The sequence below is a fragment of the Meles meles genome, chromosome 4, assembly GCF_922984935.1.
Source record: "Meles meles chromosome 4, mMelMel3.1 paternal haplotype, whole genome shotgun sequence".
Lineage (NCBI taxonomy): Eukaryota > Metazoa > Chordata > Mammalia > Carnivora > Mustelidae > Meles > Meles meles.
In genome coordinates, this window is record NC_060069.1 from 3,686,513 (window position 1) to 3,700,234 (window position 13,722).

The 13,722-nt window shown below is 44.4% G+C and overlaps 1 protein-coding gene across 2 annotated transcripts in view; it reads right to left on the minus strand.

The window, feature by feature from the left end:
* The window catches only part of CLDN18 (claudin 18), a 33,197-nt gene that overhangs the window by 13,609 nt on the left and 5,866 nt on the right, over window positions 1–13,722 (minus strand). Inside the window, exon 1 of one of the 2 annotated variants that reach the window (XM_046003885.1) lies at window positions 10,130–10,349. The exons of the other annotated variant lie outside the window; for it this stretch is intronic. Within the exon in view, the coding sequence (XP_045859841.1) occupies window positions 10,130–10,349 (220 nt within the window). Of the gene's footprint in view, window positions 1–10,129; window positions 10,350–13,722 lie in introns of those variants that run through there. 2 annotated transcript variants of the gene reach the window in all.

The following is a 13,722-nucleotide window of genomic DNA, read 5'->3' on the forward strand; positions in this document are numbered from 1 at the left end:
TAGGAAAACCCAATATTCATTTATAGCACGCGATGAGCAAGTTTTCTAGGTGATATACCAAGGGCACCATGTTTTTGTCTCTTTGCAAAGGGACTACTACAGTCAGGATTAGTCATAGGTTTGGGGTTTATATGAAAATCCTGCTGTCTCAATCACAGGCCTTTCAACACAACCAGTTTATCATCAGTTCCCTTCTCAGGAAGCAATGGAAACTGTAGGTCCTGCTGGTACCTTCCAGGAGTGACCTCCCTTCCAGATATATCCGCAGTGGTTTCTAGTGTGTCCTTAATGTGCAGTGACTCATCCCAACAGTTTTTTTCTGAGCCCCTATGACTAGGCACAGGGATGACCTTAATGAATAGGTCAGCAGGACCTCCGCACTCATGGATCTTATGCCAAAGTGGGAACAGTCATTAAACGTGCCCATTATGAGCATAATGCAGTTTACAAAAGAAAGACAGATGAGTCCCTGGTGTTCTCCAGAGGGAAAGGCCCTGAGCATGGGTATTTCTGATAGAGTAGAACTGGAGAATTGTGGGAAGCAAAGCTCTGTCCTACCCTAGTTATCATAGCCAGTTGCTACTTTTTGATTGAAAACTATCAGTGGCTTTCAGACATTAAAAAAGTTAATCCACAGTAAAAAACAAAACAATACAAAACAAACCGTGCAATGTGGGTGATATGATTACCTCCATTTTATAGTTGAAGAAACAGACTCAGAGGTTAGAGATCTTCAAGGACACATACCAAGGAACAAGCAAGACCTGGGGGTCAAACCCAGAACTTTTCCAAAATGGTTACTTTCTCCATCACAGTACATCACTTTGAGGTACCTAATCCTGGAAAAGCAGGCTTCCATCAAGGTCAGGCGGTCTGTAAGCACCTAAGAGAATGTATCCTCCAAACATGGAGACTCAGCCGTGAAATATCATCCCCTCCAGTGGAGGCTAAGAATGTATAAGGAAATAGTCTCTAAAAATCATCTCAGGGAATAACCTGTCCCAGGAGATTATTTCTAAATGTGACTCTCAAGACAAGGAATTTCCTGGGAACAGTTTCTCTCTAATCTCTTCAGGAAGATTTCTGTCTGAAATATGGCCATTATCACTGGACCTGCCAGCTCACTCACTCTGAGGTGCTTATCACAAAGCAGCTGCTCAGATGGAAGAATTGGCAATCGATGAAGTCTGTTGAAAAAGGAGAGGTAGATCACGCGGAAGTCATTCAAGAGCCTTCTGCATTGTCTGAGGAATGGAAGCCCAGGCAACCTTCTCACCAGTTGTCTCCTCGTATGGAGATGATGGTATCCTGCCATTCTAGTTCTACTCCACTTGATTCTTATCCTCTACTCCCTGAATAAACGTCTGATTTTAACTTTGCTTCTCTGCTGAGAAGAGAATTCTATGTGCAGCCATCATCAGTCTTGGTCCCACTGGCAACTATATTAGCAGGGTAAATGTATTGGTTTATAGTGTGGGTCAATCCTGTGGGATCTGACCATTCTTTCCTGGGAGAACTGAACTGATTAACACTGGCATCTTGAGATTACAGCTGAGTTCTCATGCCAGAGCTGCGGTAACCCTGGTAGGGCAAAGAGAGCTCAGGAGAGCCTTTAGAGTGGCCCTTGGATCCACTCTTAATACAGAAGGGCTCTAGAGTGTCACCTATGTTCTCTGAAACTTTGCTCAAGGGCTTGGCTGGCCCTGTGGGAGACTGGGAACAAACAGCCTGTTCATTCCCTTATTAACAAATACAAGCATGTGTCAACTACTTGTGTATTCATTTACATTTTTGTGTTTGCATCCAGCATATGTTGGTATATACTCATAGCCATATGTCACATAATCATACAACTCATCAATGAATTCAGCCATTCATTCATCGAATATTTTAAAGCTCAGATTCTCTACAAAACCCTTTGTCAGATGCCATAGGAGGTATAAAGTTTCACAAAAAATAATCACTGCCTTAAAGCAGTGTATGTCTTGGGAAGGTCATATTTTTAATGGAAATCCCAAACCTCAAGTTTCTTTTCACTTTGGGAGTACCTTGCTACGTAATAACAGACCCACTTTCTCACAGTTGCTCATGATATGGTTCTAGTTCTCTTTAACACACAATTACACTACAAGCCTGGTTCAGGACAACTATGGAGAGAACATTCAGACAGCAGCCCCAGACTTGAGAAAATATCCTTCAGGCTCTACTAATATGTATGTTATTACCAGAAAACTGGACATATGGGAAGAGAAGGGAGTTGACTTTCCCTTCATCTTGTCCCCATGGGCCTCTCATGAGCTTCAAATCCACCCAAAATCCGGTTGGAGATTTTAAACACTGCTCTCATTCTGATATTTTAAGCCTTAAGCTATTCAGAGAATAGTTCCCTTTTGAGAACCACCTAGCAGGGCATCTGGTTAAAACAGCAAAAACCCAATCAATCAACCAACCAAACAAATAAAAACCAAATAAACAATACTAATGAGGAAGATAAAGGATGCCCCTTCCTCATTCTACATTTCTGCTGGACTTTTGGTGAGGATGGAGTCATGGACTCTTTTGACTGAGTAGTTGTAATCTTTGTTCCAGAAAACATAACACCAGGTGGCTGTGGCTGAGGCACAGGATCTTCCTGACATTGCTGGATTAGAAGGGCGGTGAGACTGGCAAGTGGGAGGAGAAAGCACGGTGGGCTTGTGCCCCGGGAGCCATTGAGTACAGGAGCCCTGGACAGCCTGTCCTGGTCAGCCAGTGCCTCAGGCTCTCAGAGGTGCTTTTGCCTCGGTGGAGTCACATTTGCATGACAAGGCCTCGTTTCTTTCCTGCTCTCTTGATCTCTGGATTTTGGATGAACAATGGCACCTGCTTTGAACTAGGAGTCCACCTTCACCCTGAGCACTTTTTTATTTCTTAGACGCTGTTTCTAGCTTATTCCTACCCCTTTCTGTGGTTGGAAAAGACACAACATTGTTTTATGTTTTACGTTTTATATCTTGTGAGACGAATGTCCAAGTCCCAACCCTGGACCTGGATGGATGAACCAAAGTCTATCTTGCTTTGGAGATTCCTTGAGGGGTTCTTCTGAGAGTGGGAGCTGTGATGGGGGCAGGTTCCAGAAAGTGGGAGGAAACGTTCTCCACCACTCATTGCTAGAAACCCCCTAAGCTTAGTAATGACCATGGACATGCATGGGGGTGACCTCAACTTCCTTTCCAGTTGGAAGATTCTACCATCTGGAGTTCTAATTCTTCATACATAGGTAACCAGAGAAACTGCTCCCAAAGGAGGTAGGTTTCTCTTTTAGCCGCTCAGTCTCTTATTTGCTATTCCAAGCAAGAGGCTTATAGTCTTATCATCTGATAACAGGTGAGTCAACGGCTCTGTAGACTGATTCCCTGCACCAAAGGTGTGACTACAGTATTCTTTCCAATGAACAATGAGGCATTATCAGGCTTGAAGGGTGGGCAGGATTCAGGGCTGACAGAAGCAAACAGAAAAAATGGGAACTCAGGGTTCCCTCCCAGTTGCAAAATATCTAATTCCCCCAAACCAGCTATGGACTGACAGGCAGGGTGCCTTTGGGTGTGGTTCTCAAACCTGGTTGTGCCTTAGCATCTCCTGGGGGAAATTTTAAAGAAATGTTAATGTTTGCCTCCACCCCTAGAGATTTTCATTTAATTGTTCAATAACACAAAATTTCAAGGAGCCCTCCACAGGGCTCAGGAGGAGGTGCTCAGAGTGACGAGTTGAGAGGAAAGAGTCCCCAGTGGCTGACATCCCTGAGCTAGCTGGGGTGTTGAGGAGTGGGGCTTATGAGACGAAGGTGTGACCTGGGGCATTTGTTAGTGGCAGTTAGAGAGGACCCACACCTCAGGCACAAAGTGGCTTCAGACTGGAGGCAGGGAGGGCTGATGGAGGAGCCCAAAGGAGGGGAGCCCAGAGGAGGGAAGTCTGAAACCAGACCTCAGAGAAAAGGTCCTTCGGAATAAGGCAGAGGGGCCTAGATTCTCCTGAGATCTCAGGGAACCAATATGGAAGTCCTTTGTATCTCATGAAATTCTACAGAACAATGTGAAGCCAGGTAGGTGTTGTTAGGCAGATATTTTAACCTCACTGAAGCCGAGTTTCCTCAGCCCTGGAGTGGGACAGAGCTATCTCTTGCAAAGAGATGTTGTGAGCACCAGATGCTACTTGACACCAGCACAGAACTAAGCCAGGCTCAGCAAATATCAGAAAAGAAGAGAAGAGAAAAGAAGTTCTCTCTCTTCAGTCCCACATGGCTTTGGCTGGTACCAACGGCATAAACCTGAATCCTGTCACGTGCTGATAAAATAAGGTTGAGGATTTGAGAAAGTCACGCATGAGGGAATATGAGGGGCCAGAGGGGAAGAAGATTTGAGACGAGAAGAAGAATAAGTCCTGGACCAAGATGGGGCGTGGGTGGGGGGAAGATCAGGAAAAATGGGCTCAAGATCTGACTGGCAATGAGGGAGGGGGCAGGTAAGGGGTGAGGCTGAGGGGGTGGCATCTGCCTTCATTGCCCTTCCTTTTCATCTCTCAGGTGGGGTCCAACTATGTGACTCTGGCCACATGCGTCCCCACTAAGAAATGGTGCCCACCACTGACTAGCCCGTGCTGGAGCATGATACTTTTTGTGTGGCTGCCCCTGCTCTCCAAGCAACAACTTTGGCAATCACAAGCTGGGGAGGCATTCTGATTCCTGGGTGTGCCTGGGGCAGGCAGCCTCATTTCACGCCGAAGGCACAGATTCTCTCCGGCTTTGTAGATGTGTGCTCAGTTCTCTGTGGGATCTCCTTCAGACACACAAGAGTGTGCACACATTTAGATGTTTGTCCATATATTGAAAAAGGTTTGTTTGGGCTAAAATATGTTTCTTTTGGGAAGAAAGAGAAAGCATCTTGAGCAAAACCAAGAGGCTCCCCCAGATTGAATTTCAAGTGTATAACTAACTCATAACCACTTTCCCTCTTGGGGCCAGTTTCTTCCACCAGACATTGGAGCACGACTGGTTTCATAGGATTACGAATGCTGGACTTCATGTGAAACAGTGAGCCGATAGTAAGAAGAGATAAACCAGGTGGCTCATTTAGAAAGGATGCTGAAAAGCAGTTTCATATTTTTTTCCTTTGTGGATTTTTGCTTTAGATTTTGTGGAATTGTTTTCTGGGTTAAGTGTGATTTTGTGAAACACCCCCATTCCTGTGTGTGTAAATACGATCCATAGGTGAATGGGAAACTCCCTAGCTTTCCAGTGGCTGTTGTTTTTTCGCATTGCAATAGAAAGGGGCAAATGCAGCCAGTTGTATGAAAAAAGAAAAAAAAGACCCTCAGTGCCTGCAAAGGGGCTGGAAACCAATGATGTGCCCAGAACATAGTTGGAATGGAAGGTCCAAATAATCTTAATAATAAAAAAGAAGGTCCCTAAATAATCTTTACTTTGCATAAAAATTCATAAAAGATGCTTGATTTTGGAGAAGGAAAAAGCCCAGGAAGATCAAGTGTCCTAACTGTTGTGGGTGTTGTAGACAGGGCAGTAATGATTTATTGACACCAAGAGCCAGATCTTGTAAATGGTTCGCAGAACACTTTCATACAGATACTTTATTGTGAGGCATTTCACAGATGGGGAAAGCAAGGTCAGGAGATGTACCTGGTCAAGCTGTGCTCTTAATCTCAACTCACTTGCCTCTATCACAGGGCCCTACCACAGCCCATACTCAATCCAAATGTTTGCAAAACCATTAGAAAAAACATTACTCGGGGTGGCTCAGTTGGTTGAGCCTTCGACTCTTGATTTTGGCTCAGGACATGATCTTGGGGTGGTGGGATGGCCATATCAGGCTATGTGTTCAGTGGGGAGTCTGCTTGGGATTCTTTCTCTCCTCCCTCTGCCTCTCCTTTTGCCCTCTTTCTCAAATAAATACATAAATCTCAAAAAAAAAAAAAACAAAGAAAACATTACTTGACCATGACGTCACTATGGGACCAGGGTCGTGGTCTTTGCCTCTTCTCTACCCTGCTCTTTGACTGCCCTTTCCCCCACCCCCACTGTCTCCAGGGTGGGGGAAAGGGAATGATACACAAGTCATCCATTCCTTACATTCGGCACTCCTAACTGTGCATTTGTGATGATAAATGGGTCAAGGGGCTGGTGTACAAGTGCAGAGCACTCTCTTCAATTCTAAAGGCAGCCTCTTCTAGCTGGAATGCAGAAGCATGGCCTGAGCACGGGCAGGGCAAGAGATACAGACTTGGAAGGTTTACGGCCTCATGTTCATTTCCCGCTTCTGCCATCTTCCATCCATGGGAAATTGGGCACCTTACTTCGTCTCCCTATCTCAGCCTCAGTTTCCACTTTTATAAAAACAAAGCTAATACACATTTTGCTGTATTGCTGTGAAGATTAAACTGGAGGGTCTATGTGCAGTCCAAGAAATGGTAACTTTTTATTTCTGGGCACTGTCCTTGGAGAACTACATGCTACATTAACTGTTTGGAATATAATGAGAAGGAATCTTTGGCTATTCATTATACAGAGCTGGTCATTTACAGGTAAACAGTCCTGTTATTACCAACACTCCTGTCATTAGTCTATCTTTGGTTACATAATTGAATGGAATTAAATTATTCTGCGGCTGCAAGTTCTAACTAGATGTGATACATTTTAATCAGATTAATGAAGGGTTATGTGAGATTTTGCAAGAAAAGAGCTTATGCTTAGGAACAATTGGATAATTGGTAGTGATACTATTACTGCTAACTCAGGTATTACAGGGGTACCTGCCTCATACTTTTATATCCTTAAAGCCTACTTCTCTGCTAGAGGGTGGTACTCCTCTGAGTTCTAGGTCAAAATTAAACTCTCTGCAACTTTCATTTCTGTTTTAAGACATTTCACTCAGATCCTCTGGTTCAAATCTCTCTTCCCTACGCCCCTTGTCCTGCTCAAGAAAATGCTTTCAGCAGTTATTCTCGATGGCCAAGTTCCCCCTAGGTACTAAGTCCTGGGTGGTTAATATTACCCCTTTCTGCTTCCTCAGAAGCTCCACAAATGTCTATCAGCCACCCACTGGACTCCTCTCTGGCTGCTCCATCTTCTCATATTTCTGCCTTTAGTTTTGGAGTATCTTTTTACCCTTTTCCTTCTGACAGTCTTCCAGCCCATCCCTTACTTTAGTCAGCCAAATATTTTTTGTTTTGTTTTATTTTATTTCATTTTATTTTTGAGAGAGGGTGTAAGTTGGGGGCAGGGGAGGGAGGGAGAGAATCTTAAGGAGGCTCCAGCCCAGCCTGGAGCCCAACTCTGGGCTCTCAATCTCAGGACCCTAAGATCATGACCTGAGTTGAAATCAAGAGTCAGACACCTAATGAACTGAGCCACCCAGGCACCCCAATTCAGCCAAATCTTAAGTCACCAAACAAATATATGCATTACGGGATGCCAGTTTACATTTTGGTCACTTCTGCTGCAGGAGGCCCAGCTGTTCTTAAATCTGCACTGTTCTCCATGGCCATACATTATCAGTTATTTAAGGTATCTCCTTTTTGGCAATTCAGGCTCAAGAAATGTCTTTCCTGGCTTTTGATGGAATCCTCTTCCCCTGATCCAGACAGGAAGGACTGGGGTGTACCTGTGTGAGGGCTGCCTGGAGCTTTTCAGCTTTTCAAAATTGTGAGCAGTGTCACAAGGGTAGATACGCTCAATGCTTTCAGTGTGCCCTAGGTCTGGCACAGAGATTTGTGGGAACCTATTCAATTTGGCCATGTGAGGAGGCCTCATAGTGGAGGTCATATTTGAGCTGGACCTTGCACGTGAGAAGATTTGTGAGATGGCAGTGGGGCGGTGGAGGGGGGCTTTTGGCACTGGGGGAAATGGATATCCAGGACCAAGCCCACGGTATAGTACATGGACAAGGAGGAGCACAGCCTGGGGACAGAGGAATAGTAAGAGAGAAGTCAGGCAAGGCGAGGCATGTAGGGGGCTGTGGGCTTCAGGCTGTCATTTCTGCCCTGAATTTATGTGAATGGGGAATCCATGAGAAAGTTTGGGTTTTAAAATATCTAGGGAGATGAGAACTGAGAACTGGAAGCTGGTGATTGGAAGGTCTACCTGACCATCTGCTGGAGTCAAAGGAGTAAACACTCCAAAGAGAGGAAGGATAGAAAGCAGACTGAGAAAGACAAAGTGAGAGGGGGAAGTGAAATTTATTCTTTTAATTTGGTTTTCAGTGACCCAGGGAGAGACAGAATTTGATAATGATCAGAATCATGAGGTCTTCTAGGAGAGAAAAATATAAGCCCAAGTAAGGAGGAGAGATGAAAGAGGAAGGACAGGGGCTGATCAGAGGGGATGATGAGAGAGGATGGTGTGGGGCTCCATGTGTGGAAAAGAAACAGAATGAGTGAGAGACTGGTAATGTGTGGGATCCTGGGTGGAGGTTATTTGGTATGAAGTCATAGGATGTCATCCCTTAATTTTGAGTATGAGGTCAATCTTTTCCCTTCACTTAATAGTTAAAATAAGGTGAGGCGAGCAGCTCAGCAATCCATGTTTGTACCTTCTGTCTTCTGACCTCTCCCCTCACACCACAGTATAATACCTCCTCTGTGGCTATCTGCCCTATGCCAGGGCCTACCTGCCTTGTTTCCCGAAGCAGGTCTCAGTTGGTGATCCTGCTGGACCTGCAGTACAAGTGACTTCCAGAGGTGCCTGAGTGGCTCAGTTGGTTAAGTGTCAGCTCTCCGCCCAGGTCATGATCCCAGAGTCCTGGGATTGAGTCCTGTTTCCAGCTACCTATTGGGCGGGGAGCCTGCTTCTCCTTCTCCCTTTGCTGCTCCCCCTGCTTGTACTCTTTCTCTCTCTCCTCTCTCTCTGCCAAATAAATAAATAAAATCTTTTTAAAAAGTGGCTTTCAAAATGCAGCAATTATTCCAATTCTACTCTGTTACCCATCTCCTATTTCTTTCCAAAAATGAAGATACATTAGTTGAATTGCTTTTCATAATTCAATTTCAAGTGCTGGATAGGCAGTGTCATGCAAATTTGTTTCAACCTTCCTGCTCACAAGGTGCTCGTTTCAGAGCGGCAAACCTAACACCTCCTCACCAAACTCATATCTTTGGCCAGTCCTTGGAGCCACTGGTTAGAATGGCCTTTTATTTTCTTTTTGCCCACCCTCTTTCTTTAAATACAAGCAGCTCCCAGGATATCTAGAATGCAAAGTTCCTATGTGCACGTTTGAAATAATAATCTGTATGAAAAGCAGGGGTTTAACGTACTTCATCTTCAGGGATAAAAAGATGTCACATTTATAATTGTATTTATATTGTGAGATTATTTGAATTATAACTTTATAGTATTCTGGCATATGTTGTTTTTTAGGAGAGCACACTAGAACTTCTCAATGCAAAGCAAGAAAAGGGGTATTTATAATTGAATGGCAATATATATTTTCTGGCACTTTAGAGACCCCAACTTTTCTTTTCTTTTCTTTTTAAAAGATTTTATTTATTTATTTGACAGACAGAGATCACAAGTAGGCAGAGAGGCAGGCAGAGAGAGGGAAGCAGGCTCCTTGCTGAGCAGAGAGCCCGATGCAGGGCTCGATCCCCAGGACCCTGGGATCATGACCTGAGCTGAAGGCAGAGGCTTTAACCCACTGAGCCACCCAGGTGCCCCGAGACTCCAACTTTTCAAAGAAAAATTAAATTGAATTGAATTGAAAATGAAAGGAAATGAGCTCTCAGTCAACATTTTTGGCTAGAAGAAAATATTCACCATCCTACTTCCTTGCTTCCGTGTATGTGCAGGCAAGAGCAAGTCAGAGGCACATACATACACCTGATTTCCTCCTTTGAAGACCATTATTCTAGTATCCCCAGCATGCCCTAAGAATAGATCCCTTTTCTTCATGCCCTGTACTTCCTTTGACTTGAGTATGAATTCTCCAATTTTCTCCCATATGATCTAACCCTCTCTATCACGGGGCCAACTTCTCTTATTCACACCTTTTATTCTGAGCCAAGGCTGCAGGATCACCCCGGTGCCGCAGGGAGCGCGGGTCAGTCCCTGCCCGGCCCTCACCGGCCGGTCCCCCGCCCGGCCTACCTGGAAGGCCCAGGATGGTGAAGTAGGGCCGGCACTCGGTGAACCCTGAGCTCTGCCTCACGCAGCTCCGCCAGAGCCCCTCGTACTGGAACACGGAGGTGACGGGGTTGTCATACAGGTCCTGGGTGCTCCACATGTCCATCCCCGTGGCGGCGATGCAGCCGGCCAGGCCCAGGAGGGACAGGAGGAAGCCCACCACTTGGCATGTGGTGGTGGACATGGCCTTAGCCCGCGCACCCTCCGACCACCTGCTCAGGACGAGCTGCACCTTCCTCCTGAGCCGGGCGTGGGCGGGCGGGCAGTGCTCCTGAGCCTGGCTGCCCGAATCAGATGGTTTCCCTAAGCTCTTGGTGTTTGCTCACAGTGTTTTCCTTAGATAGTTCAGTTTCACTCTTGGTTCAAGGGCATTATTTTTTCATTTGTTAGGGTAGCAGCCCCAAGAGGCACTTGTCCTGCCGAGCTGCGCAGGTCCAGCTGGTTTGAGAGCCGAGCGGCCCGAATGGACACCTTGCGCAAAGGCCGTGCCAGCCTCTCTTGGGTCCCTAGCTCTGGCTCTGTCCCTTAAGCTCGCCGGCCGTCACCTGGGGAGAACGCTGGTGAGTCCGGCGCCCCTACAAGCTTTTCCTTGAGGCTCTGCTCATCACAGGAAACCACTTTGGCTGACCTCACTTAAAACAAAGGCCCCGGAGTCTGCGCCTTGAATCAGACTTCCACATTTTCTCCTCACAGCTCATAAACTACTTCCCATGCACATCTTTCCATTTTGCTCTTACAGAAATGGGTAGAGTAGGTATTATTATCCCAACTCATATCTATTTTGAGGCAAGGAAGTAGGAATAGATTGAAGAACTTGTTCCAAGTGCCTTGGATCACACCCGCATTAAAGTCAGCAAAGATGGAGCTCCAGTCCCCACTTCTGGTCTGATATTCTTTCTCCATTTCCATGTGGAGTGGCAGAGGCAGGCAAGGTGTCCCCACTTTTGAGAACAGGAAGGCAAATCCTAGAGATTTGCTTTTGTTTTACAGGTATTGGTAATAGGAGGAGAAGCAGCGAGATGTCCAGCTGACCTCCATGTCACCCTTTCATTCACACCATGAGAACCACACGGAGACCACATGGCAGACACAGAAGGTTCTAGAAAGGCCAGAGAATGGCTCAGGGCTGGCTGGGCCCAAGTGTCTGATCTGGTTACTGAGAGCCCTGGGATCTGCTCCTGACACTGTCACTAACATGCTGTTTGCTAGATGATTTTGGGCAAACTGCTCAGTAGCTGCAGGTCATGGTTTCTTTGTAACATTTGCATAATAAAGTAGAATACTTCAGCACCCTTTCAGATCTCACACACTGTCTTCAACATTTTGCACAAAAGTTTTCACTACAATTGGTCAAAATATCAGGAATTATATAATCCAAAAAAGAGAGACCTGACCAGAAATTAGCCATTGCATGTTGCCTACCCAGTTCGATTTTGTAAGAGAATTGACTGACCTGTTACTTTCTCGGGATCAGGCATGTCTTGCCTCTGAATTCAGAACCACCTTTTTTTTTTTTTTTTAAAGTTGGTTCTACACCCAGCATGGAGTCAACATGGATCTTGAACTCATGACCCTGAGATCAAAACCGGAGCTGAAATCAAGAGTCAGACACTTAACTGACTGAGCCACCCAGGCACCCCCAGAACCATTTTAATTACAGCTTCCCCAGCTCTGGATTTCCAGGCTTGGAAACACATCCAACATACCAATCTCTAACCTGTACAGGTTCTCCAGGAAACAAGCCTTTGCATCTGGACATTTCAATGTTATCTTGAGTGCACCCAGCCACTGCTCCCATTCCTTTTTTCTCCCCAGCAAACACAGAAAGCAAATATGGGCGGTCTCCCCCTAGTTTGAACGAACACCACACTCCCCTCAAGTGTGTATCTTGCTCTAGGTTCTGTGATCAGTGTAGAGAGTGAATCGGGAGCCAGAAAACTCAGAAAAAGAGAGTAAGCAGGAGTTACATCCCTTTTAGTGAAACAGCATTGGTGTCTGTTTTCCCTGAACCGAGTTACAAGGCCAAGTACAAAAGGTGAGGAGGAAGCAACTAGAAAAAGGGCCTCTAGTATCTGCTGCTGGATGGGGATTGACCAATTAGATTGGAAAGTACTGGAATAGTTCAATAATGATTCTGCCAGCGTTTCTATGGAGAGAGTCCATTTTACTCTTGTTTCAACCAAGACGCAGTGTTTTTATTCCTAAAGAGCTTGGTTTCCAGTTGTTCATTTTTTGACCTTTGTCTAACACCCACCCCATACCTTGACTATAATGTCACTGAAATAGTAGATGGAAAATGAAAAAAACAAAAGAAATAGGTTATTACAAGTTACCTATTCTCACTCATTGCTGTTTCCCTCCCCTTCCCTATGCAAATGCTTTAGGCAAAATTGTAAGACCTGGGGAAAAACATTATTCAGGTAATAATGAATTAGCTTTCTTCCTTGTTTGAAATGGTGACAGTGACTTTATTTCTTGGAAGAAGGAAAAGTTAATTTTAAAGGATAAACTAAAGCTACTTCTATCTAGTAGAATACTGAATGAATATAGAGAAAATGTAAGTCTCCATATTTTTTAAAAAAGATTTTATATACTTATTTGACAGAGAGACAGATCACAAGCAGGCAGAGAGGCAGGCAGAGAGAGAGGGGGGGAAGCAGGCTCCCTGCTGAGCAGGACCCTGGGATCATGACCTGAGTGGAAAGTAGAGGCTTTAATCCACTGAGCCACCCAGGCGCCCCATCTCCATATTTTTAAAAAAATGTAAATCTATGTACTTTTTTAATGTGAAATAAATATTGATAGATCTTAAAACATCTGGAAGACGGAATCTGTCACTTCCTGGTGGCTATAAAATGAGTGGACCACGGCTTTAAGAGTAACTGCTCAAGAGCGAATGGGGGTCCACAGAGGAAAATCTGGGTTCCTTGCTCATGGGAGAGGCTTTGTTAAAATACATTAAATGTATCTCTAATAATAATAACAACTCATGGTCTGATTATAATAATATGTAGTAATAATAATTCATGGTCTGATTCTGTTGAACAATAGTGGGGTTGGTATAACTTTGTTTAATAATCTTTAAAATGGAGCAAATTTTTTTGCTGATTTCTTCAGGGAAATCATCCCTATATTCAGGTTTAAATGTGGTCTGGTAGTGCCATTGTAGGTCATAAATGTTCAGCAGTTCATATTGTTTTACTGATATTGGAGAAAAAATTTCTCCCACCCTTTCCTTACATCATTTTAGGAATAATAATATGTAAAATGCCTTCTGTGGTAATTAGGAAAATATGGTGGTTGAATAGCAATATAAAATATCACAGCTAGGAATACAGGAGGAGTAAAACAAATATACTAGCAAGACAAATCACTGATATGTCTGTTAATTTCTTTTTTAAAAAATATTACCACACGGTATATCTCTAATTTCCGATTAGGGATTAGAATAGATCTTTTGGTACTCATAATTAAAAATTTGGAAATAGAAGAAATTTTAACAAATCAGTCATAATTTTAAATACTAGGGAAAATATTTGGCTTATTTTCTTTTTATC